The sequence below is a fragment of the Budorcas taxicolor genome, chromosome 11 (genome assembly GCF_023091745.1).
Source record: "Budorcas taxicolor isolate Tak-1 chromosome 11, Takin1.1, whole genome shotgun sequence".
NCBI lineage: Eukaryota > Metazoa > Chordata > Mammalia > Artiodactyla > Bovidae > Budorcas > Budorcas taxicolor.
Window position 1 is genome coordinate 10,048,496 of NC_068920.1, and position 21,535 is coordinate 10,070,030.

Genomic DNA, 21,535 nt, shown 5'->3' on the forward strand with positions numbered 1-21,535 from the left:
GGAGCCAACTGCCCAGCACTTGATATGTGGAACCCAGAACCACCGAGCGCCCTTCTCTGGGTTCCTTGTGCCCCACCCCCCAACCACCTCCCAGGACCTTCTCAGAGGACCTGATCTCTGACATCCCCGAGAAGACCTGGATCTAAAATGCTGTTTCCCTCTGCGTCTGGCTGAAGAGCTTTATCATTTGTGCATAATTGCACCCCCCATGATGCCTCACCTTCCCTTTAGAAATCTGTCTAGACACTGTGGTTGATGGTACGGACACAAAATCAAGTCAAGGAGAATGAGGCTGTCCTAAGGCGGGTCACCTAGTGGAGAAGGAAAACACTGAAGACCACTCCAGTAGTCTTACCTCAAGAATCCCAGGGAAAGCGGAGCCTGGTGGGCTGCCGTCTATGAGGTCGCAGAGTTGGACATGACTGAAGCGACTTAGCAGCAGCAGCAAGGCTGGTCACCTAGTGGGAACCATACAGAACACGGAAGCTCCTCCATAAAGTCCATCCAGAGTGAAGTGTCTGCCGGGGACTTTCTTGGGGAATTTGTGTGTGGCTGCCACCATCTAGATGTTTTCTCATTACATCTAGGAGGTACCTCTGAGCACCTCTGGTATTCTCATCACCTGTGAGGCACCTCAGGTCCCATCTCCCAGCCCAGTGCCACGCTCGTGGGAGAGGCCAAGACATCCCTGCTATTTGAGTTGACAATCTTCATTATGCAAGGACGGAGCACTCATGGGGGAAACAAGTTTACAGGGAGAAAGGCCTTCAAAGTATAGGAAGAAAATACTTTAAAGAAAGGTTTTTCAAAGTTACAGAAAAAACACGTTTAGAGGGAGAAAGGCCTTCCAAGGTCAGGAAATCTTTGCAGAACAGGGCCATGCTCAGCATTGCTCTTTGTAGGCCGCTGAGAAATGGCATCTGAGTGCCCGCAGACAGAGCTGCAGGCACTGTCTTTTGCTCACAATACCCAGACAGGGCTCACTGGGCTGAGAGTTAGGAGGCCAAGGGGGACTGACCTTGGTGGTGGTGGGAGACGGTGCTCTGACGGGTGACCCAGACCTGCTGCGGTGCGCTTGCCAGGACCAACTCGGTTTCTTCTCTAGAGCTGAAAGTCAGATCACCATATAAAGACTTTGAAAAAACTCCGCTTCCCGGAGGCCTGGGTCGGCCCACACGGACCCCCACTCCCGCCCCTTACCCACCCCATGACTGTTACCCGCCACCACCCTCGCCCTCCACACCCCACCCCCCTGACCCGCACCTCCACCATCTGCATCCCTGGAGGCCAGAACCAGAACCAGAGCTCCCAGGGCAGTGGGCTGAACCTCAAGTTGTGGGCGGGGCGGGGTTGGAGGCGGCCCCGCCCTTCGGGCTCTGTTCGCGGGGCCTCCGGGACCAGAGGCCACTCCCTGCTGGGAGCTGTCAGCGTCTGGAGCTGAGGAGGCAGGTGAGCCCCTCCCGCGCGAGAGGGAGCTGAAGGGGAGCGCCGGCGGGGGACGGGCTCAGGGCACATCTAGAAGGTGGGGATTGAGAAGCCGCTGCGCCGCCACCTGGAGGCAGAAGGGTGACTTCCTGGTTGAAGGATGGGGAGCTGGGTAAGCGGAGCTTTCAGAGGTCCCAGCGCCTCGGCGGGGCTGAAGGGGCTCTCAGGTCTGGCAGGAGGATGAGCCGTGTTGGCCAAGTGTGTTTGAGCCCCAGGGCTGGGCCAGGCAAGAGCCCGAGTGGAGGGTCAGGACCGCCTCTGCCTGCCGCAGTGGCGGGAGGTGGGGAGTGGGGACACTGTTCTCAGGCTCCGAGCGGCAGCAGGGAGAATGCGGGCCAGAATAGACGTGGGGTCAGGGCCAGCCTGGCTGGAGAGCTTTAAGGGGACAGGAGGCAAGGCTTGGTGGTGGCTGTGGGGGGCTGGAGTGGGCCGGGAGGATACAGGGCCCCCTCAGGGCCTGAGGCCAGCCGTGGTGTGAGTGAGGGTCTCGTTGCCAAGGAAAGATGGCCACAGGTGGGCTGGGGGCTGATGGCCGTGCCATGTCCGGTTTCAGGAGGGCCTGGGCCACTGCGCCGGCCTGCCTGACCCCCTCTGACCTCCCCTGCCTCTCCCACGGCCTCAGTGCTCGCCCTGGCTGCACCCCGTCACCCTGACGGTCCTCTCCTGAACACCTGTCTTTAGTGCTCTCCTCTCCTGTGTCCCTCGGGACCTGGTTTCCAATGTCAGGCTCGGTGTCCGCTCGTGGCTGTTGAGGGAAGAAAGGAGGGAGCCTTCAAATCCTGTTTCTGGTAAAGAAAGAACTTCAAATTTCAAAGAAAAGCACAGGTCTTGGGCCCACGTCCCGTGTCCGAGGGTCCCTGAGGGCTGGGGAGCGGAGGGCAGGTGCCCTGAGCTGGGTCGGGGTTCAGGGACACTAGCTGACCATCAGGACCCGAGGCCCGGCTGGCACGGAGCAGCCACTGTAGGTGGAAATTCCTCACCTCACAGCCCATTTCCTCCCGGATTCCAGCCTGTCTGGCTCCAGTTCAGCTTCTCAAACATTTCTCAGCTATCAGCTGGGAAATGGGGAGACCTGGTCTGCTTCATAACTGAACATCTCCCAGGGGTTCCTCAGGAGTATGTGCAACGATACACGGGGCCTTGGGACCCGGCAGAGGGCCGACAAGGCTCTCACGTGGGGTCTCTCCCCTCCTCCCCTCTGGCCCTGTCCTCCCCCTTCTCAGATGGGAAAGGACTGGACTTCACTGCTCCCAGGAGCCCAGCAGTGTGTGTGTGGGTGGGGGGGTTGGTGCCCCCGTTAGCCATTGCTGTTCATTCCCCGAGGCTCTCAACTGCTTGACCTGCTGCCAGGACCACACGTAGTTAGTGACCTTAACCGTGGACTTTCTATTAGGACGGAAAGCACCCATACACGGATCTTGCTCCATAGACTATTTTATGCTCCACCCTGAAAGGACAGTGTCCTGCGTCAGGTGGACGGCATTCAGAGTTACTGAGGGCCTCACTCAAACCTAGCTTCACAGACGACTCTGTGAAGCAAATGGCACCTTCGCCCTCCGCCTTTCAAAGGCCCCGTGTGAAGACGGCCCTTCAGGCAACGTGCTTCTCTCTCCCGTGAGCCTCTCCGCGGTCCTGGCCATGGTCCTCCTGGGAGCCAAAGGGTTTCACTGCTGCCCAGGTGGCCGAGGTTAGCCGGGAGAGGGGCTCCTTCCCACGTCCCGCCCTCAGGGCAGTGTCTAGAGCAGACAGAGGAACGTGGGCAGGAGTCGCCCAGAAGGCGGGGAGGGCCTGCGGTGCACACGGGGCCCCCTCACTGCCGGGCGCCTTTCTGTTTCCTCTGTCTCTCCGTTCCTCTGAGAACCGTGGACGGTAGCAATTACTCCTCGTAATAATTTCCTAGCTCGTGTGTGAGTCGGTGAAGGTTGCGGTGTCGAGAGTGGTTCTTTGTTCCTGATGAACTTTAGGATGTCTAGGCCGGCCCATGAGCCCTAGAGGAGCTTCGTGGGGGAGCCCCCAGCTTGTCTGGTGTGACGTGGAGTGGGCCTGGCCTTCCTGTGCCGAGGTCACAGGCCCTCAGGGTGGGAACTCCGCCTGGCTGCCTGGCACAGCTCGGGCAGGGCTCCTGGCCTGCGGGCTGTGTGGTAGATTACTATCTCCTGGGAGGAGGGCAGTGCCTGGCTGCGCCTCTCTGTCTTCCCCTTGGAGTCAGTTATCTTAACTGTGACCGTGGAGGCGGTAGATTCACGCTGGAGTTTCCTAGGAGTTCTGGCAGGGGCACCGGAAGGTCAACATCAGGCGGGCACTGAGGACCCTGGGTCACCCCGCTGGCAGGCCGTGGTCGCCATAGGGAAGGAGAGCCGGTGGGGTGAGGAGTCCTGTCTCGCACGTGGTCCCTATGCATCTGGAAGGAGAGCCGGGTGATCCCCCCAGAGAAACATGTTCCGGTGTCGGTGCCTGAACCTCTGCTAGCCGGAAAGAAGGCAGGATGTTTGCCCAGGTCCCCGAAAGCGCTCAAGGAAGCTGAGGTCTTTGCAGTAAATCTAGGAGCAGGCAGCGTGGTGGGAGAGGGCTGTCCTGCTCGGGTGGAGCTCAGGGTCCTTCCCAAACTGTCCCGAAAGAGAAGACATGGAGGAGCCTGGGGTCTGAGTCCATGTGGCGCTTCTGAACGGTGGCGCTTCTGAACGGTGGTGCTGGAGAAGACTCTTGAGAGTCCCTTGGACTGCAAGGAGAGCCAACCAGTCAATCCTAAAGGAAATCAACCCTGAATATTCATGGGAGGGACTGATGCTGAAGCTGAAGCTTGTCGGGGTCCAGCCCCGGTGGATCCAGGGTGATTCAAAGGTAGGGACAGCTTCGGCGTCCTTGGAAAAATACATATTTAATTACAGATATAGAGAGAGATTAGAAACGGATAGTGTAGTAGGAAATATTAGTGGAGAAAAAGAGGCTGAATAATTTGGTTTATGTGGAATACCAATCACCACCTATGTAGGCCACAGGCGTCTTTCCATTCTCCCGAAGGAGAGGAGGCACTGAGGCCTCCCCGGTCCGATCCCAGAAGCCCAGGCATAATTAGCAGGCTGGGTGAGTACCCACATTAATTCAGCCAGAAAAACGGAAGCAAGAAAGAAGCGCCATTGGGGAATCAGTCTTTCCAGAAACTGATCCGATTTCTTTATTTTTTAGATTTGCTTATATACCTTTTGTTACACATAGGGATGAATACAGAGTCACGCAGGGGTCAGCAGTCCTGACCTTTATCAAAATCAGGTACTTTACATAAAAAAAGGTCTTAGGGGTTTTACATCATCTTCTGGCCATGAGGCCTGCTAACATTTACGACCCTTTCTTTCTGATAACCAAAAAACTTATTTTTTCCAAGGATGTTTTTCCTTAAACCAGGCACCACCCTCCAAATAAAGTTGCATTCATATAGGGTGAGGGTGTTAGTGAGTTACAATCAAGAAAGGAATTTATTTAACCCAAGGTTAACATGATTAATCTTAAAGGTTAATACTTGTTTCTCCTATATGCTAGTTATATTCATTATAAGGGCAGGGAATATGGAGATTTAGCAGCAAAACATCAGCCCAACAAATAAAAACCCTTCACCAATGTTCCCCTTAAGATCTATTTAGTCTTAGGATAGTGATAAAGTTACATTTTACATAGCAAGGACACAGTGATTTATAACAAAGTACAGTGATCTATAACAAAAGAGAAAATTCATTAACTCAAAAAGTCTAGTATTGCTAACATCAAAAATTACTATATTTCCTTTTCTATATTCCAAAAACATTGATTAATATATTCCCAGGTGCTTAAGGATATGGAGGCCTGGCGGCAATCATTGACTCAACAATGAGAAAAGCCCTATGCTAATTAAGACTCTCAAAATACTCCAAAACTCCCTGTGCTGTTTATGGTTGAGAGGTAGTAAACAATTATATGCGTAGTGGCAGGAGTATGGATAATCCTGTCACACAGGCTAGTTTGTCAGCAGAGAGGTTTGACCTGAGACACCCTTGTCACACCCAGGGCAGGGAATTAGCAGTAATTATTGGCACAAATGAAAAACCCTTCACCAATATAATTCCTAACCAACCCACTATACTAATAATTTCTAGGTAGACTCTGGCTTTGGGGGTAGATGCTCGGGACAGGAGGTTTCCTGAGGCTTGATCACGCCTTTGCGTATGCCAAGCCCCCTTCCTCATGACCTTTGCCATGGGCGGAGTTCCTCACGGTGGCTCCCGGCAGAAGCTCCAATACTTAGGCCACCTGATACGAAGAGCTGACTCACTGGAAAGACCCTGATGCTGGGAAAGACTGAAGGCGGGAGGAGAAGGGGATGAGGGAGGATGAGGTGGCTGGGTGCCATCATTGACTCAATGATTATGAGCTGGAGCAAACCCCAGGAGATGGTGAAGGGCAGGGAAGTCTGGTGTGCTGCAGGCCATGGGGTCGCAGAGCCACATACGACTTAGCAACTGAACAACAAGTGCCCCAAGGAGGGTGCAGTCTCATCAATTCTCTCTCTTTGGGCAGAGTCTGATTTTAACCCGCTTCTTTAATGACCTGTCACTGCCCAGGTGCACACTGGGAAAACATCCACCTGCTCTCTAGGAAAAGCAGGAGATGTGGGTTCGATCCCTGAGTCAGGAAGACCCCCTGGAGAAGGAAGTGGCAGCCCACTGCAATATTCTCGCCTGGCAAATCCCACGGGTAGAGGAGCCTGGCGGGCTACAGTGCATGGCCACGGGCTTGCAAATGGTTGGCTATGACTAAGTGAGCACACACACACCGGCAAAAGGCAAGGTTTCAGGCATTCTGTCCATATGAGGGATCCCGCTCTGTGTCCACGGCCTCATAGTGTGCTGTCTGCTGCCCACCTGGTCTGTCTTTCAGAAGGACCAGGCCTTGAGCACGTTTCACGGCTGAATCTCTGGGCAGGCTGCTGCAGTTTCTCTGCAAGTACTGCTGGGCCATCAGATCCGAAAAGCTTGTAAGTCCTGTGGGTTGCTAACCAGATATGCTCTGTGTCATCTGGATTACTTCTGTTGTTTGTGGGAAACATCCCAGGGGTCACTGTCTCTAAGGAAGCCAGACAGATATAGATAGCTGCCTGGACCTTATATCCTGGAACTTATTTCATGTCCTCCATTGGAGGCCAGAAGTTCCACCCCTGGACTAGTCTAGAGCTTTGCATTACAGATGTTTAGTAAATATCCACTTAATTAGCGTGAATCAGTAAGCAATTGACATAATCATCGCTGGTCTCACCCATTAGGGTGTCTTTTTTTGTTATGCATCTAAGCCCCCAGTGCACTATTTTCAGACAGCCTTATCAATCTGCATGCATCTCCACCACGGACATCAGGCAGACATTCTCTAGCGTTTCATGAGTCAGTCAGTTCAGGCAATGCTGGAAAATTCACTTAGAAACAATCGTATTAGTGGTGCAAACGTCCCAGTAGAACCTGCGGTGAGGAGGTGAGCACCCTCTCCTTCTGTGTTGGAGCTGAAGCCTCAGCAGGACAGAATGCTGACTGACCCAGGGGGACGTTTAGTGGCTGCTCTGCGGTCTGGTCCTGGGTGAGTTGCTGTGTGTGTCAAAACTGACTTGTGTTAAGTGATCCGGATATGGGTTGCGACGTGCTTTCTAAATGTATTTTTGCCAAGGTATTATTTCCAACATTTGAAAGAAAGGTTATTTTCAAAAATAAAGCACAGCGAATGAAAACACTGACTTGTAACAATCCCCAATTCACAAATGACAAAGCTGTGTTTAGACCCTCGGTCAGCCTCCTTTGTTCCTGGTTCCAGAGCACTGGCTGGAAATTCAGACTGCCTGAAGCATGCCTAACAGGCTCTGTTTACTTGTACTTTCCAGGGAGTGCTGAGTCCTTTGAAATGGAAGGAGAAGAAACCAGCCCCCTACCTGGGGACAAGTGGAGAAAGAACATGTCCTTTTCTTTCTGAGGATCAGGGGCTCTGTCAGGGTTCGCACCAGGGATGAATTGGCCGGGGTCACAAAGACAAACTTTGTGGGCATCGTCTGCACATTTGAAGCGAATTCTCTAAACACGAGACACCAACTGTATCCCTGCAAGTTTTCCTTCCATTTCAGGTTCGAAGGATTCATCAGCAAAAGAACCACTTGTCATACACAATACACAATTCCAACATTTAATAGAGGGTCATCTGGTTTGATTTCAATGTGCGGTCATTAAAAGAAGAGAAATAGAAACAATAGGGAGAATTAACAGTGTATCCATCACCCAACTGGGCTGACAGCCTACATCCAGACTTGAACAGTCCTGTGTGTGCCTAGTAAGTCCGAGTCTTTGCAATGGTGCCAGGCTCCTCTGTCCATGGGATTCTCCAGGCAAGAATACTGGAGTGGGCTGCCTTTTCCTTCTCCAGCGGGTCTTCCCCACCCAGGGATCCAACCTGGGTCTTCTATGCTGCGGGCCGATTCTTTACTCTCTGAGCCACCAGGGACGCCCCCAGCTCTCCCAGGTTTCCAAACTGAACCTGTCATGTTTCAGTCGAGGTCGCTAATTTCCCCACTGCGGTCACCGGCGCCCTGTCCGCCCTCCAAGGCTGCGCTGGGCGGGCAGGCCAGGGTCCCACCGTGCTTGGTTCACACGGGCCTCTGTGCACCGGGAGAAGCGCGCCTGGCTTCGCGCAGAGACTCAAGCCCAGGTGCCCGAGCGGCGCCTCTCCGGACCAAGTATCAGCCCGTGCGCCCCGCGAAGACCCGGGGCTTGCCCACTGAAGGCCTCCTAGGACCGGACCTTCGCTCCTCCTGCGGCCCCGGGTAGCGGTCCCCGCACTGGGGCCGAACCGGACCCGCGGCTCACCTGGCGCCTGGCTTGCTCCTGCTGTTCGGCTCCGCCCCAACCATGCGGCACCGCCCTCCGGTCCAGTTCGGTCCGGTCCGGCCGGGCCCGGCCCTCCCCCTCTGCTCAGCCCCTCCAGCTCGACCCCGGCCCTCCAGCTCGACCCCGGCCCTCCAGCTCGACCTGGGCCCTTCTGTCCGGCCCGGCCCCGCCCTCCGGCCCGGCCCCGCCCCCGGCCCGAATCGCCCCGCCCCTCCTGTTCGAGCCCCGCTATCCTGTGCTGCCCGCCCCGCCCCTTCCCGTCTGCCCCGCCCCTGCCGCTTGGCCCGGTGCCTCCCGCTCGGCCCCACCCCTCCCTTCGTCCCGCTCTCCGTTCCGGCCCTCCCCGCCCCTCCCCTCGGCCACGCCCCTCCCTCTAGGCCACGCCTCTCCCGCTCCGCCTTGCCCTCCGGACCGGCCGGCCCCGCCCCTCCCGCTCGGCTCCGCCCCTCCCGGCTGGTCCCTCTCTCCGGTCCAGCCGGCTGCGGCCCGGCCCGCCCCTCTCGGCGGGGTATTTACGCCCGGCGCCTCCGTCCCCGCCCAGCCCGCTCCGGCCGCGCTCAGGTACGTTTCGGGATGCTGGGGCCGCGGAACCGGCCTGCGGGTGAGGCGAGCGCCTGGCGTTGCGGACCCGGGGGACCGAGGTGGAGGCCGGAGGGCGGATAGGAGCCGGCCTGAGTGCCCAGGTGACCCTCGGAGAGCGCCGGGCGTTGGGGACCCGGGGAGCCGGGGGCGGGGGACTCGGAGGCCAGATAGGAGCCGGCCTGAGTGCCCAGGCGGACCCGGCGCCCAGCGGTCTCCCGCCCACCGCGCGGCCTGCGCTCAGGGTCCCTCAGGCCTGAGAGGATAATCCTGAGGACCGTTTCAGAGCTTGTTACGGCTGGTTTTGTTTTCGCTAGACACGCTGCAAGGCGCAGTATTCTGAGAGTGGGCATCTTCAGGGCCAAGAGGGCCTGGGAGAGACTTTAGTCGCACCTGGGTGCTCGATAAGTTGGCACCTGAGTTACTTTCTTCCCTTCTCTCCCCCCACCCCCATAAAGCTCTAGTTTGAGAGAAAAAAGTATGGGAAATGAACCTTCACATGCTGCCAGGATTACTGAGCTGCTGGGGAGGCCGGGTTCTGCTGGGACTTTGGCTTCCAGTGGTACCTGGCCCTACTGTGTGCCTCCCCGCTGGTGTGCTTTAAGGCCGAGGCGAAGAGGGCGTGTGATAAGTAACCCTTGGACTGAGGTCCCCATGAACAGGAAGGGCTGTGGTTATCAGTGTTCTGGGGCGAGGTGTGTCCAGGATTCCCCTGCACCCTCAGCGTTATACCACCCCAGAGAAAGGCCATGGTTTCAGTCATACTGGCTGTGTAAACTAAGTATTTGGAACCACATGAGGCCAGTTCCAGTCCTAAGTGTTGTATTGCAGCTCAGCTTCTGCCCTGATCACTCCAGCCAGGACAGTAGAGAGAAACGAGTGTAAATGGAGCCACTGTTCTTTTCTGCTTGCACTAAGAGCGCGCTACACACACAAAGTGCTTGGGCCTCACTGCTTCATTCCCTCCTTTTCAGTTTAGCGATTTTACAGGGAGTGGGTATCCTCTCACCTTTCATGACCATCAGCAACTGTTGCCAGTGGAGAAAAACAACTATTACCGGCCTCGCTGTGGCCTTTGAAGACAAGTGAACTTCTGCTTTTCTCTGTATTAGTGTTAAGGTATTGGATATTAACGCCTGCCCTGGTGGCTCAGTGGAAAGAATCCTTCTGCAAGGCAGGAGCGTCGGGTTCAATCCCTGGGTTGGAAAGATCCCCTGGAGAAGGAAATGGCAACCCACTCCAGTATTCTTGCCTGGAAAATCCAGGGACAGAGGGGCCAGGTAGTAGTCCACGGATCACAAAAGAGTCGGACTCGATTTAGATAGAAAGCAACAAATTGGATATTAAAGCTGGAAGAGAAGGTGTGTAACGGTAGTGATTCTTCTCCTCTACGTTCTTCTTGGCTGGTCGAGTAATTAAATTGACCTAAGACAAATCAATAGCAGAAAACCAAGCCCACTGAATTTTGTGCAAACCTCGAAGATACAAGGCTCAAGAAGTGACCAGGCAGGCAGCTTTGTGTGTGTGAAGATGTGACAGACAAAGGGGTTTGCCTGGGGCAGCAAGGTCGTGAAGTATCAGGTTTGCTGGTTTCTTGTACAGCCTTTGGGCCTTGCGTTCACCTCTTTGGCCGTAAAGATGTCTCTCTGCCTCCTGGTACAGGGACGGTATTTCCATGGGGAGATTTATTTTCAGCTCCAGAGGGAACAGAAGAAGGGCAGCGTAAGCTTTTTACACCAGCTGTTTCTCAAGACTCTTTCAGTTCAGTTAAGTCGCTCAGTCGTGTCCGACTCTTTGCGACCCCGTGAATCGCAGCACGCCAGGCCTCGCTGTCCATCACCAACTCCCGGAGTTCACTCAGACTCAGGTCCATCGAGTCTGTGATGCCATCTAGCCATCTCATCCTCTGTCGTCCCCTTCTCCTGCCCCCAATCCCTCCCAGCATCAGAGTCTTTTCCAATGAGTCAACTCTTCGCATGAGGTGGACAAAGTACTGGAGTTACACTTCAGCCTCACTCCTTCCAAAGAAATCCCAGGGCTGATCTCCTTCAGAATGGACTGGTTGGATCTCCTTGCAGTCCAAGGCACTCTCAAGAGTCTTCTCCAAAACCACAGTTCAAAGCATCAATTCTTCGGCGCTCAGCTTTCTTCACAGTCCAACTCTCACATCCATACATGACCACTGGAAAAACCATAGCCTTGACTAGACGGACCTTAGTTGGCAAAGTAATGTCTCTGCTTTTGAATATGCTGTCTAGGTTGGTCATAACTTTCCTTCCAAGGAGTAAGCGTCTTTTAATTTCATGGCTGCAATCACCATCTGCAGTGATTTTGGAGCCCCCCAAATAAAGTCTGACACTGTTTCCACTGTTTCCCCATCTATTTGCCATGAAGTGATGGGACTGGATGCCATGATCTTCGTTTTCTGAATGTTGAGCTTTAAGCCAACTTTTTCGCTCTCCTCTTTCACTTTCATCAAGAGGCTTTTTAGTTCCTCTTCACTTTCTGCCATAAGGGTGGTGTCATCTGCATATCTGAGGTTATTGATATTTCTCCTGGCAATCTTGATTCCAGCCTGTGCTTCTTCCAGCCCAGCGTTTCTCATGATGTACTCTGCATAGAAGTTAAATAAGCAAGGTGACAATATACAGCCTTGACATACTCCTTTTCCTATTTGGAACCAGTCTGTTGTTCCATGTCCAGTTCTAATTGTTGCTTCCTGACCTGCATACAGGTTTCTCAAGAGGCAAGTCAGTGATCTGGTATTCCCATCTCTTTCAGAATTTCCCACAGTTTATTGTGATCCACACAGTCAAAGGCTTTGGCATAGTGTCTTTACTTCAGAGCAATCAGTGTGCTGCAGTGCAGGGTTTTGGGTGAGCTGTCCTGCACGCCAGCAAGAGCACACATTACCCTGTGCGCCCCCGTCCTCATGCAGGGAGCAGAAATCAGGGAGCTGACGCAGGGCCTGGAGCGGGGTGGCCAGCCTGCAGCCCTGCGGCTTCAGGCGCTTTCCTCGGGCTCACCTGCTCTGTCTCCCCCAGGTCGGTGTCAGGCTCGGCTGTCATCCCTTCCCACCATGCACAGAAAGGTCCTGAACCCTGTGCACCCCAGCCCATTCCCACAGTGTCCTGTTCTAGTCCAAACACCCTCCGAGGCAGGGCCCTGGAGGTGGACGTGGGTGCGTCCCAAGGCCCTTCTCCAAAGCAGGACCAGCAGGGCCTGGGCCTGGGGCAGCAGGGGAAACCCCGAGGAAACCGCGTTTTGTGCGAGTACCTGCTTGCTGGTCGAGGTAGCGCGTCAGTGCTAACAACGGTTAAGAGCAGAGTGAGACATGGTCGACCTGTGGCCTGAATTTGCGTGACACTGATTTTAAATCCGTCCTTTCAGCCTCGCCACCATGGATGCGCTGTCAGAAGCAAACAGCACCTTTGCCTTGACCCTTCTGAAAAAGCTGGGTGCGGACAACTCGAAAAATGTGTTTATCTCACCCCTAAGCATCTCCTCTGCCCTGGCCATGGTCCTCATGGGGGCCAGGGGCAACACCGCAGCACAGATGTGCCAGGTACGTTCGGGAAGCCGGTTGTGGGCGGCGGCTGATGCTCTTTCTTTGGTCGGTGAGCTGGTGTCCGCGATCCGAATCCAAAGGCCTTGCTCGACAGCGAGGCCTACTCCCCTGTCTGCCCCTCCCTGGGCGCCCCCTCCAGTGTCTGTCTGGCGTGTGGCCTGGGGCTCCTGACAGCGCAGCACCCGATTCCAGCAGGACAGGCTTGAACGAGCAAGCGTTCATCGAACCTCTGCTCAGACCCGCTGCTCAAGGCCGTGCTGGCCAAGGCCCATCCTAACGAGACGCCCAGAGCCAGCCCGGGCTGGCTGCACAGGGTGTGGACGTCAGCTCCTGGGCCACAGTGGCGGCGGGGCGCTGATGTCTGGCCCCTGGGGGTCACAGTCTTCCCGCATGTGGGGTGCCCTTACCCTTCCCAAGGTCCTGGGGTCCAGAGGGCCTCCAGGTGTAACAGAGTCCTGATCGCGCCCTTGAGCCGGGGCCGTGAGTTTGACCTCTGCCCTAAGGCCATCACTTTCAGGGTCCTGTGCCAGCTGGAGAGGCTGGGAGTGAGGAACACGTGCCCCTCCACCCAGCAAGTGTCAGGACGCAAATACGCGGGTGCTCCTGCTCAGTCATCTCTGACTGTTTGCTTCCCCGTGGACGGCAGCCCTCCAGGCTCCTCTGTCCATGGGGTTCTCCAGAAAGAACGCTGGCGTGGGTCCTCCTCCAGGGGATCTTCCCGACCCAGGGACGGAACCCGCGAGTCTTGTCTCCTGCCCCGGCAGGTGGATCCTTTCCCACTGCGCCACCTGGGAGACGCACGTATTCCCTTTAAGTCCTGCTGAAAAGGGAGCAGTCCCCTCTTGAGCTCGGCACTGTCTCCCCTCCCGCTCTCCCAGGCTCTGAAGGGGCCGCCCTCTCTCTGGGCACCTCCTGTGCAGATTCCGATTCCAGGCGGAGGGCCAGCCTTCCCGCCCTGCACGGGCCTCTCTCCAGGGCTCCCATCCGACCTCCTCTCCTCCAGCAGTGGTGCCCCCGGCCCTCCGGCCTCGGCCGGCCGCTGGGTGCAAAGCCCGTGCCCAGGCTTTAGCTATGTGTTACTGTGGAACCACGCCTTCAGCTGTCTGGACCTTCTCTCTGTGGCTCCCGAACAGACCGCCCACGACCGGGAATGACCGGGACCGTGCCTGGGACTCTGCGGCCTGGCTGCACGGTGCCCGCTGGGCTCCTCCTGGTCCAGGAGCGGCCCCGATCCGCTAGGCACTCTCCTCCGTGTGTCCCCTCTGCCGCGTTGTCATGAGGCCGCAGCAGGATGGCTGGGCGTTTCTGCACCCTGGCAACAGGGGCAAGACAGCGAACGTGGAGGTGCCAGGCCTCTACGAAGGCCTGGGCCCGGAAGAGCCACTTCTCCTGTCTCCCGCTGGTCAGAGCCCATTGCAAGGCCAGTCCAGACTGAAGACGTGGCCTGTTTGTGCAGAGACGGGCGGCCTGTCCGCGGCCCTGTCTGCAGGCAGACTGTGAGCACAGGGCCCTGGACTCGCCCAGGGGCATTTCTGCTCCCGCCGTTCCTGCCTGAGCCTGAGCGGGAGGCGGGCTGGGGGGGCTTCCCAGAGCCACTGTCGCTTTATTTGCGTGAGTCTTGCTTTAAGCTGTGGTGAGGATCAGTGCGGTGCTTAGGCTGACTTCAGTGTTGTGTCCATTTTCTGTAGTCAAGGCGTACTGCAGTGGAGGGTTTTATCTGTTTTTGATTTCAGACGCTTTCTCTAAGCAAGAGCAGTGGTGGAGGTGAAGATGTCCACCCGGGTTTCCAGAAGCTTCTCAGTGAAGTTAATAGGACCAGTACACAGTACTTGCTCAGAACCGCCAACAAGCTTTTTGGAGAGAAGACTTACGATTTCCTCTCGGTAAGTCATAATCTCGATTGCCTGAAGCAGATAGAGACCAAGGTCCTGTGTAGACGGGAGGCGGGCCTTGTGGTGCAGAGAGGCCTTGTGGGCTGAGACCCACACGGTGGACAGGGTGTGGGACCCCAGTCACGACCTCACGCTTCCTGGAACCGTTCAGTCATTGCCTGTAAGAGGAGCCCTGTAACAGCCCTGTTCACATGTTCCTGAAGCTTCGATGAGTTGATTGTCAGAGAACTAACACAGATCATACCACAGTTGCAGGTGAGTTGGCCCAAACAGGGGAGTGATCGAATAGAATATTTCTGATGTTGTTTTTCACCTGTTGGAAGTTTTTTGTACATTGTGAAACTTGTTCAATTGTTTTATACCTGTAAATATTTTGATTATCTTTTCCTATGCAGAATTTTTTTTAAGTTTTGTCTTTTTTACTCTGGTTCTAGTTAATTACAGTGCTTCCATGGGTTTTAATTTTTTTCATACCCACCTCAAGTCATCTCTGAGTGTGTTCTTAATAATATAAAAACGAAGAGAAGGCCAGAGTCCTCCCGCTCTCGTCCCCGCCCTGCCCCCGCGCCCTGTATCACGGCTTGGGCCCTGGACACGGAGAAAGTCTTTGCATCTCAGTGCACGTGTGCCTGTTGTGGTTCAGTCGCTGAGTTGTGTCCGACTCTTTCTGAGCCCGTGGGCTGCAGCAGGCCAGGCTCCTCTGTCCTCTCTACGTCCCAGAGTTTGCCCACAGTCATGTCCATTGAGTTGATGATCTATTCAACCCCTCATCCTCTGTCGGCCCCTTCTCCTTGACCTTCTATCTTTCCAGCATCAGGGTCTTTTCCGACGTGTCGGCTCTTCGTATCTGGTGGCCACAGTGACGGAGCTTCAGGCTCAGCAGCAGTGTATGCCTGCCTCACCCTTTCTCAAGGTGGTGGGCAGCATGCTCAGGAGTGGCTGTACTGAGACGCAGCCACCAGCCCCTGGGTTGGGCGTGGGGTGGGGCCCAGCCTGGATGGAGCCGGCAGGGACCGTGTGTGTATGGTTCTGTCCTGTGTGTGCGTGCTACTCAGATGGATTTTAGAAGGAAGGGAGAGAGGGAGGCTCTCAGATCTCAGTGAATTCTGCTTCATTCCCGCCCCATTGGCTTCAGCCCTTCCGTCATCCTCAGGAAGGGTAGCGGGTGGGCACGTCCACCCTCTGCTCAGCGCTCCACGTGCTGAGCCTTTAACATTCTGATTGTTCATGAGACTGAGCAGCTTTGCTTGTGGATGAAACATTTGGATCTTTTCTGAAAATTGCCTATTTATGTGTTCTTTGTGTAGTTTTACTTTTGGGATTTATGTTTGTTTTTTATTTTAACTGAGTTCGTTGTATGTTTAGGATAGCATATTCTGTTATATGATTTTTTTCATTATTTTTCACACTTGTTTCAGACTAAATTAACTGTTTTAAAACAGGTTGTGTAAAGTGAATGTAGTCAGCATGAGATCAGATATTTGTAAGGTTTGTACGGCTTGGTATGAATTTTTTTTACCACCTGGTTCACTTGTTTTGATCCATCTTAGCTACATGCTAGTTTATTGTCAGATTTTTTTTCAGTTCTCCCAGTTTATTGCTACCAACCCATCTCCCTCCACCCTCATGCCTGCGTGCTCAGGCATGTAAGCCCGTGGACTGCAGCCCACCAGGCTCCTCTGTCCGTGGGATTGTCCAGGCAAGGATACTGGAGCGGGTTACCATTTCCTTCTCCAAGGGATCTTCCCACAAAGAGATCAAACCCTCATCTCCAACATTTGCAGGCGGATTCTTTCCACTGTGCCACCTGGGAAGCCTGTGCTTTACTCAGTTATTTATTCAGTGTAGCTGAAAACTGAGACACGGATTGAAGGTTAATTGCACACATTTGTTTGTACATTACACAAGTAACCGTCAAATGATCAGTGTTGAGGTTATGCGTGGTGAAGAAGTCAGCTGTTGGCCCTGTCTGTTTCTGTAGCCATGTGATTCTGTCATTCCATCTCTCCTAGTGTTTCAAAGATGCCTGCCGCGTGTTCTACCAAGCAGAGATGGAAGAGCTGGACTTTGTCAGCGCTAAGGAGGAGTCCAGGAAGCACATAAACACCTGGGTAGCCGAAAAGACAGGAGGTGAGGACGTGTCACTACTTCTGTTTGCACAGTATTTGAATCGGTCTTATTTTCCATTAGTTCCTTCTCAAGACCATCGATTGTAAACAGAAATGGCTTTTTCTCTAAAGAACTGGAACTTTCAAATCCACTTCTGAAATTTAATCAGCAATCAATTTCTCTAGCTTTCCCCCTCCTCATCAATATTCGGTGCACCTCTTCCAGAGCAATCACACTTTGACTTTTGGCTGTTGCAGTTAATGTTCCTATAGTCTGCCTTTTCACAAAGGGTGGAAGGAAGACTCTGGATGCGGCCCCACCTCCCTGCCTGTCCAGTAGAGCACGTGCTCTGCGGGTCGCTGAGCATCACTGCAGGACATGCGGTCAGGCCCTGGGCCACCTGCGCTTCTTCGTTTCGGTGCTCTCCACACTGGCTTCGACCTCTCCCCTTCAGGAGGGTCCCCTCACGCTGTAGTCTGAACATTCCTTTTTCTGAAACTGTGAATGATTCTGCCCTTATTATTTGTTCATTTTATGTGTTTTATGCAACTCACGGTATCTTTGTGAGCAGAGACTTGAAGGTTTTTGTCCCTGATTTTGCTTTCAGGCCAGGCTCCCTGCATGGGTTTCCCTGGTGGCTCAGATGGCAAAGAATCACCTGCCAAAGCAGGATAGGCGGGTTGGATCCCTGGGTCAGAAAGATCCCCTGGAGGAGGAAATGGCAGCCTGCTGCAGTATTCTTGCCTGGGGAACCCCATGGATGCAGGAGCCTGGTGGGCTACAGTCCATGGGGTCACAAAGAGTGGGACCCAACTTAGCGAGTAAACAGACAACTGGCTGCACGTGGTTGTCTGGGGGACAGTGAACCCTCTGGTCTGTGCACTGACTCCTCCAGGGGACGGGCCAGTAACTACCCTGCCCAGCACCTCACCAGGAAACCCTGTTAGCTAACTGGTCCTTTAAATCTTCCGTGCAGGTAAAATTAGAGATTTGCTGTCTGCAAATTCAGTTAACCCCGCGACACGTCTGGTTCTCGTGAATGCCATCTACTTCAAAGGAAACTGGGATAAACAGTTTAACAAAGAGCATACTGAGGAAAGGCCATTCAAAGTCAGCAAGGTGAGCAAGAATGTTTCATAAAGCGAAGGAGGTTTTGGAAATGGTCCCTGGGGTCCCCTTGCTTTATGGATCGTGCCAGGAGGCTGACCTTCAGGAACGTGAGCCTCTTGTGGCCTTGGCAGCCCAGATGTGGATCTGAGCAAACCCTGGCTTCCTCTCCCCCTGCTCCTCCTCTGCTGTGTCATCAGGGGTGGTCTGTGCGGCGGGTGTACCGTCTTGTATCGCACATCCCAGGGGGCAGCTCGCAGGTCTCTGGGCCTGCTGGAGCCTATGAGACCCAGTTCAAACTCCAGACCGTGGCTGTGATGCTCATGGGCCTGGATCCTACTGTCTGACCCCTCCCGTCAGGAGCTACCTACACAGACGCCTTTCTCTGCAAGGCGTCCAGGCGCCTCCCTAGCGGTCTCCACAGCCCGGGTTCCTGGTTCCTGTGTCCCTCCTCTGAGCTCTCAAGAGCCCGTGGCCTCTCACAGTGGCTCTGATGCCCCAGAGCCCCTCGGGCCCGTGTGCAGGACCCGGGAGGTTACTTGGAAGTTTTCCTGAGGACGGTGGCTGGGCTGAGAGTGGCGGGGATAGGAAGCACAAGTGAGATTGCCTTGTGGTTTTCTGATCCTTGTATCTATTTACTCGGCTGTGCGGGGCTCCTTGCCGCTCAGCCTTTCTTGCAGCTGCCCTGGCAGAGGCCCTCTGGGCTCGGGACTCGGGCTTCTCCTGCTGGTGCTTCTCCTGGTGCGGAGCTCAGGCTCCGGGCCCGTGACCGCAGGAGCTGCGTCTCCCGGGCTCTCAGCCCAGGCTCAGTAGCTGTGCCCCATGGGCTTAGAAGCCCCTGGGCTGTGGGGTCTTCCCAGACCAGGGCTAGAGCCTGTGTCTCCTGCATTGGAAGGCGGATTATTTGCCCCTGAGCCACCAGGCAGCCCTGTTGTCTTTAAAACCAGAGCCCACATGGTTGTTCATGGTCAGCTGTGGGCGGGAAGGCCAGGCGCCCAGGACACGGCAGGGTTTGACGGCGGGATGAGTGGTGTCGCCATGAGCAGAGGTGAGAACGTACAGATGGAGCAGGCGGAGGGGACACGAGCCGCCAGTGTGCGAGCCGAGCTGCAGGCTCCTTTGCGTCCAGATGAGGATGTCAGGCAGGCAGGAGCCAGGGGCGAGGTCCTGCCGGGAACGTCCGAGTGGAGCCCTCCTGGGTCAGCAGAACAGCAGCCTGAGGCCTGAGCGCTGGGAACCAGGGGTGGGAGCTGGAGCCGTGCAGACGAGCTGACGACGCGGAGCTGGGGAGGGTCTGGAGACAAGACAGAGTGTGTGGGCGCAGGGGGCCGGCTCTGATGACTCGTCCCGCGTGTCCACGGGTCTTGTTTCAAGTTAACGTTTATCCATTTCCTTTATAGAACATGGAGAAACCTGTGCAGATGATGTTCAAGAAGTCCACCTGTAAAATAACCTACATTGGAGAAATAAGCACCCAGATTCTGGTGCTTCCCTACGTCGGCCAAGAGCTGAACATGGTCATCCTGCTGCCCAGTGAAAGCACTGACGTGTACACGGTAACCAGGCACCTGTGGCCTGGGGCTGGGCTCTCGTCCCGATCCCTGCTGGGCACTGGGCTCCAGGAACTCGTGTGTGGCCCGCAGGGCGCGGTGTGTGGGTCGCAGCGGATGGTCCCCGGGGCAGCGCTGCTGCAGACCCTGAGATCTTCTACCTTCTCCTCCAGGTGGAGAAGGCCCTGACCTACGAGAAATTCGTCGCGTGGACGAAGCCGGATGCGATGGACGAGGAGGAGGTGGAGGTATTTCTTCCCCGGTTTACTCTGGAGGAGACTTACGACATGGAGTGTGTCCTCCAAGAACTGGGCATGACCGACGCCTTCGAGGAAGCCCAGGCTGACTTCAGAGGGATGTCGTCCCGGCGAGACCTGCACCTCTCCAAGGTCGTGCACAAGTCCTTCGTGGAGGTCACCGAGGAGGGCACGGAGGCCGCGGCTGCCACAGGGGCGGTGGTCATGATGCGCTCCCTCAGTGTCGTGCCCCGGTTCTGTGCCGACCGCCCCTTCCTCTTCTTCATCCAGCACGGCAACACCGGGGCCATCCTGTTCTGTGGCCGCTTCTGCTCGCCGTGACAAGGTGGTGGGGGCCCCCCGGTGCTCCTCACGGCTCTCCCCAATCTCTGCGAAGATTCTGGAACCCAAAGTGACCTTGGCAAAAGTCCACAAATAAAAGGCTGATTGTGACTGCCCCGTGTGTGTGTCTGTGCGTGTGTGTGTGTGTGTCTGTGTGTGTGTGTGTCTGTGTGAGTGTGTCTGTGTGTATCTTTGTGTCTGTGTGTGTGTCTGTGTGTATATCTGTGCTGTGTCTGTGTGTCTGTGTGTCTGTGTGTGTGTCTGTGTGTTTGTGTGTGTGTCTCTGTGTGTGTGTGTGTCTCTGTGTGTGTCTCTGTGCGTGTCTGTGCGTGTCTGTGTGTATCTTTGTGTCTGTGTATGTGTGTCTGTGTATCTGTGTGTGTGTGTCTTTGTGTCTGTGTGTGTGTGTCTTTATGCGTGTACATGTGTCTGTGTGTGTTTCTGTGTTTGTGTCTGTGTGTGTGTATGTGTGAGTGTGTCTTTGTGTATCTTTGTGTCTGTGTGTATCTCTGTGTCTGTGTGCCTGTGTGTATCTTTGTGTGTGTGTGTGTGTGTGTGTACCTGTGTGTGTGTCTTTTTGTGTCCCGTGCCTTCTCGGAGGTGCAGCTCCCATCAGAGACGGGCGCTCGGTGGTCCTGCCGGTGGGGAGCACTGGCTGCCTGCTCTCTGGGTCCTTCCTCCACCCGCCCCGTCCAGGTCCTCGGGGAGCGTGCTCTGCTCCAGGCCTGGAAGGATGAGCGGGGCTTCCCTGTCTCCTCTGCTCAGTGGCCCTGCTCCTGAGACCAGAGTGAAGCAGAGGCTACGGCAGCTACGGGGAGGGGGAGCGGGCCTCAGAGACCCCCGAACGTGAGCCCTCCAGAAACCAGGAGAAGTGGGGAGGGCCGTGGACCCAGACTGGGAGAAGTCCATCCCTGAGCCACTGTGTCTGCATTGGAGGGTCTGTGGTCAGAGGGCTGTTCAAGTGCTTGACCGTCCACACTCCCTGAGCATGTTCAGTTGCCCCCGGGGTCAGAGATGAGCAGACAGGCCCTGTTCACGAGATGGGGGCTTTCAGACCACGTCATGGATGCACGCCGGGTGACATTCCATCCTCCCGCAGGTACTGGAGAGAAAGAGGCGGCTAAGGTTTCAACCAGTGCATCCTAAAGGAAATCAGTCCTGAAGGTTCATTGGAAAGACTGATGCTAAAGCTGAAGCTCCAATACTTTGGCCCCTGATGCGAAGAGCTGACTCATTTGAAAAGACCCTGATGCTGGGAAAGATTGAAGGCAGGAGGAGAAAGGGATGACAGAGGATGAGATGGTTGAATGGCATCAAGGACTCCACTGGACATGAGTTTGAGAACACACTGGGAGTTGGCGATGCGCAGGGCAGCCTGGAATGCAGCAGTCTACCAGCTCGCAAAGAGTCGGACACAATTGAGCGACTGAACTGCACGAAGCTTTCTGCAGCCGCCCGTGTTCCCTGCTGAGACATGGGGCTCGCGCCCAGCCGATGCTGAGGTTCGGGTGGAGAGCGGTGTGGGGTCCACTGGCCTCCCTGTGGCGTCATCAGGAGCTGGGCTCCCTCTAACCTGATGGTGTGGCCCACATTCACAGCCTGTCTATAGTCCACTGTCTCTGCTGTGCCCAAGTCAGCACCTGAGCCGTGAGGAGAGACAGGCTGCAGAGATGCTGCCCTTGGGAGCGGGCAGTGGGGCCAGCGGCGTCAGCACCCGCCTTCCCCCAGCCTGTGCCCACTCTCGCCTGAAATGAGCTGTCCGTCCAGCCAGGGTCCGAGG

General features: G+C 55.3%; 1 protein-coding gene across 2 annotated transcripts; it reads left to right on the plus strand.

Moving 5' to 3' along the window:
* Window positions 1–1,426: 1,426 nt before the first annotated feature.
* Window positions 1,427–19,864, plus strand: LOC128055995 (serpin B6). 2 transcript variants are annotated; one of them, XM_052648623.1, is made up of 7 exons: window positions 1,427–1,449; window positions 12,342–12,516; window positions 14,253–14,402; window positions 16,424–16,541; window positions 17,497–17,639; window positions 19,028–19,183; window positions 19,351–19,864. In XM_052648623.1, exons 2-7 carry the CDS (start codon window positions 12,352–12,354, stop codon window positions 19,753–19,755), a joined length of 1,137 nt encoding a protein of 378 aa, XP_052504583.1. In that variant the 5' UTR covers window positions 1,427–1,449; window positions 12,342–12,351; the 3' UTR covers window positions 19,756–19,864. The 2 variants fall into 2 exon arrangements, with proteins under 2 accessions (XP_052504583.1, XP_052504582.1); XM_052648622.1 differs by lacking the exon at window positions 1,427–1,449 and adding an exon at window positions 8,821–8,933.
* The last annotated feature ends 1,671 nt before the right edge of the window (window positions 19,865–21,535 follow it).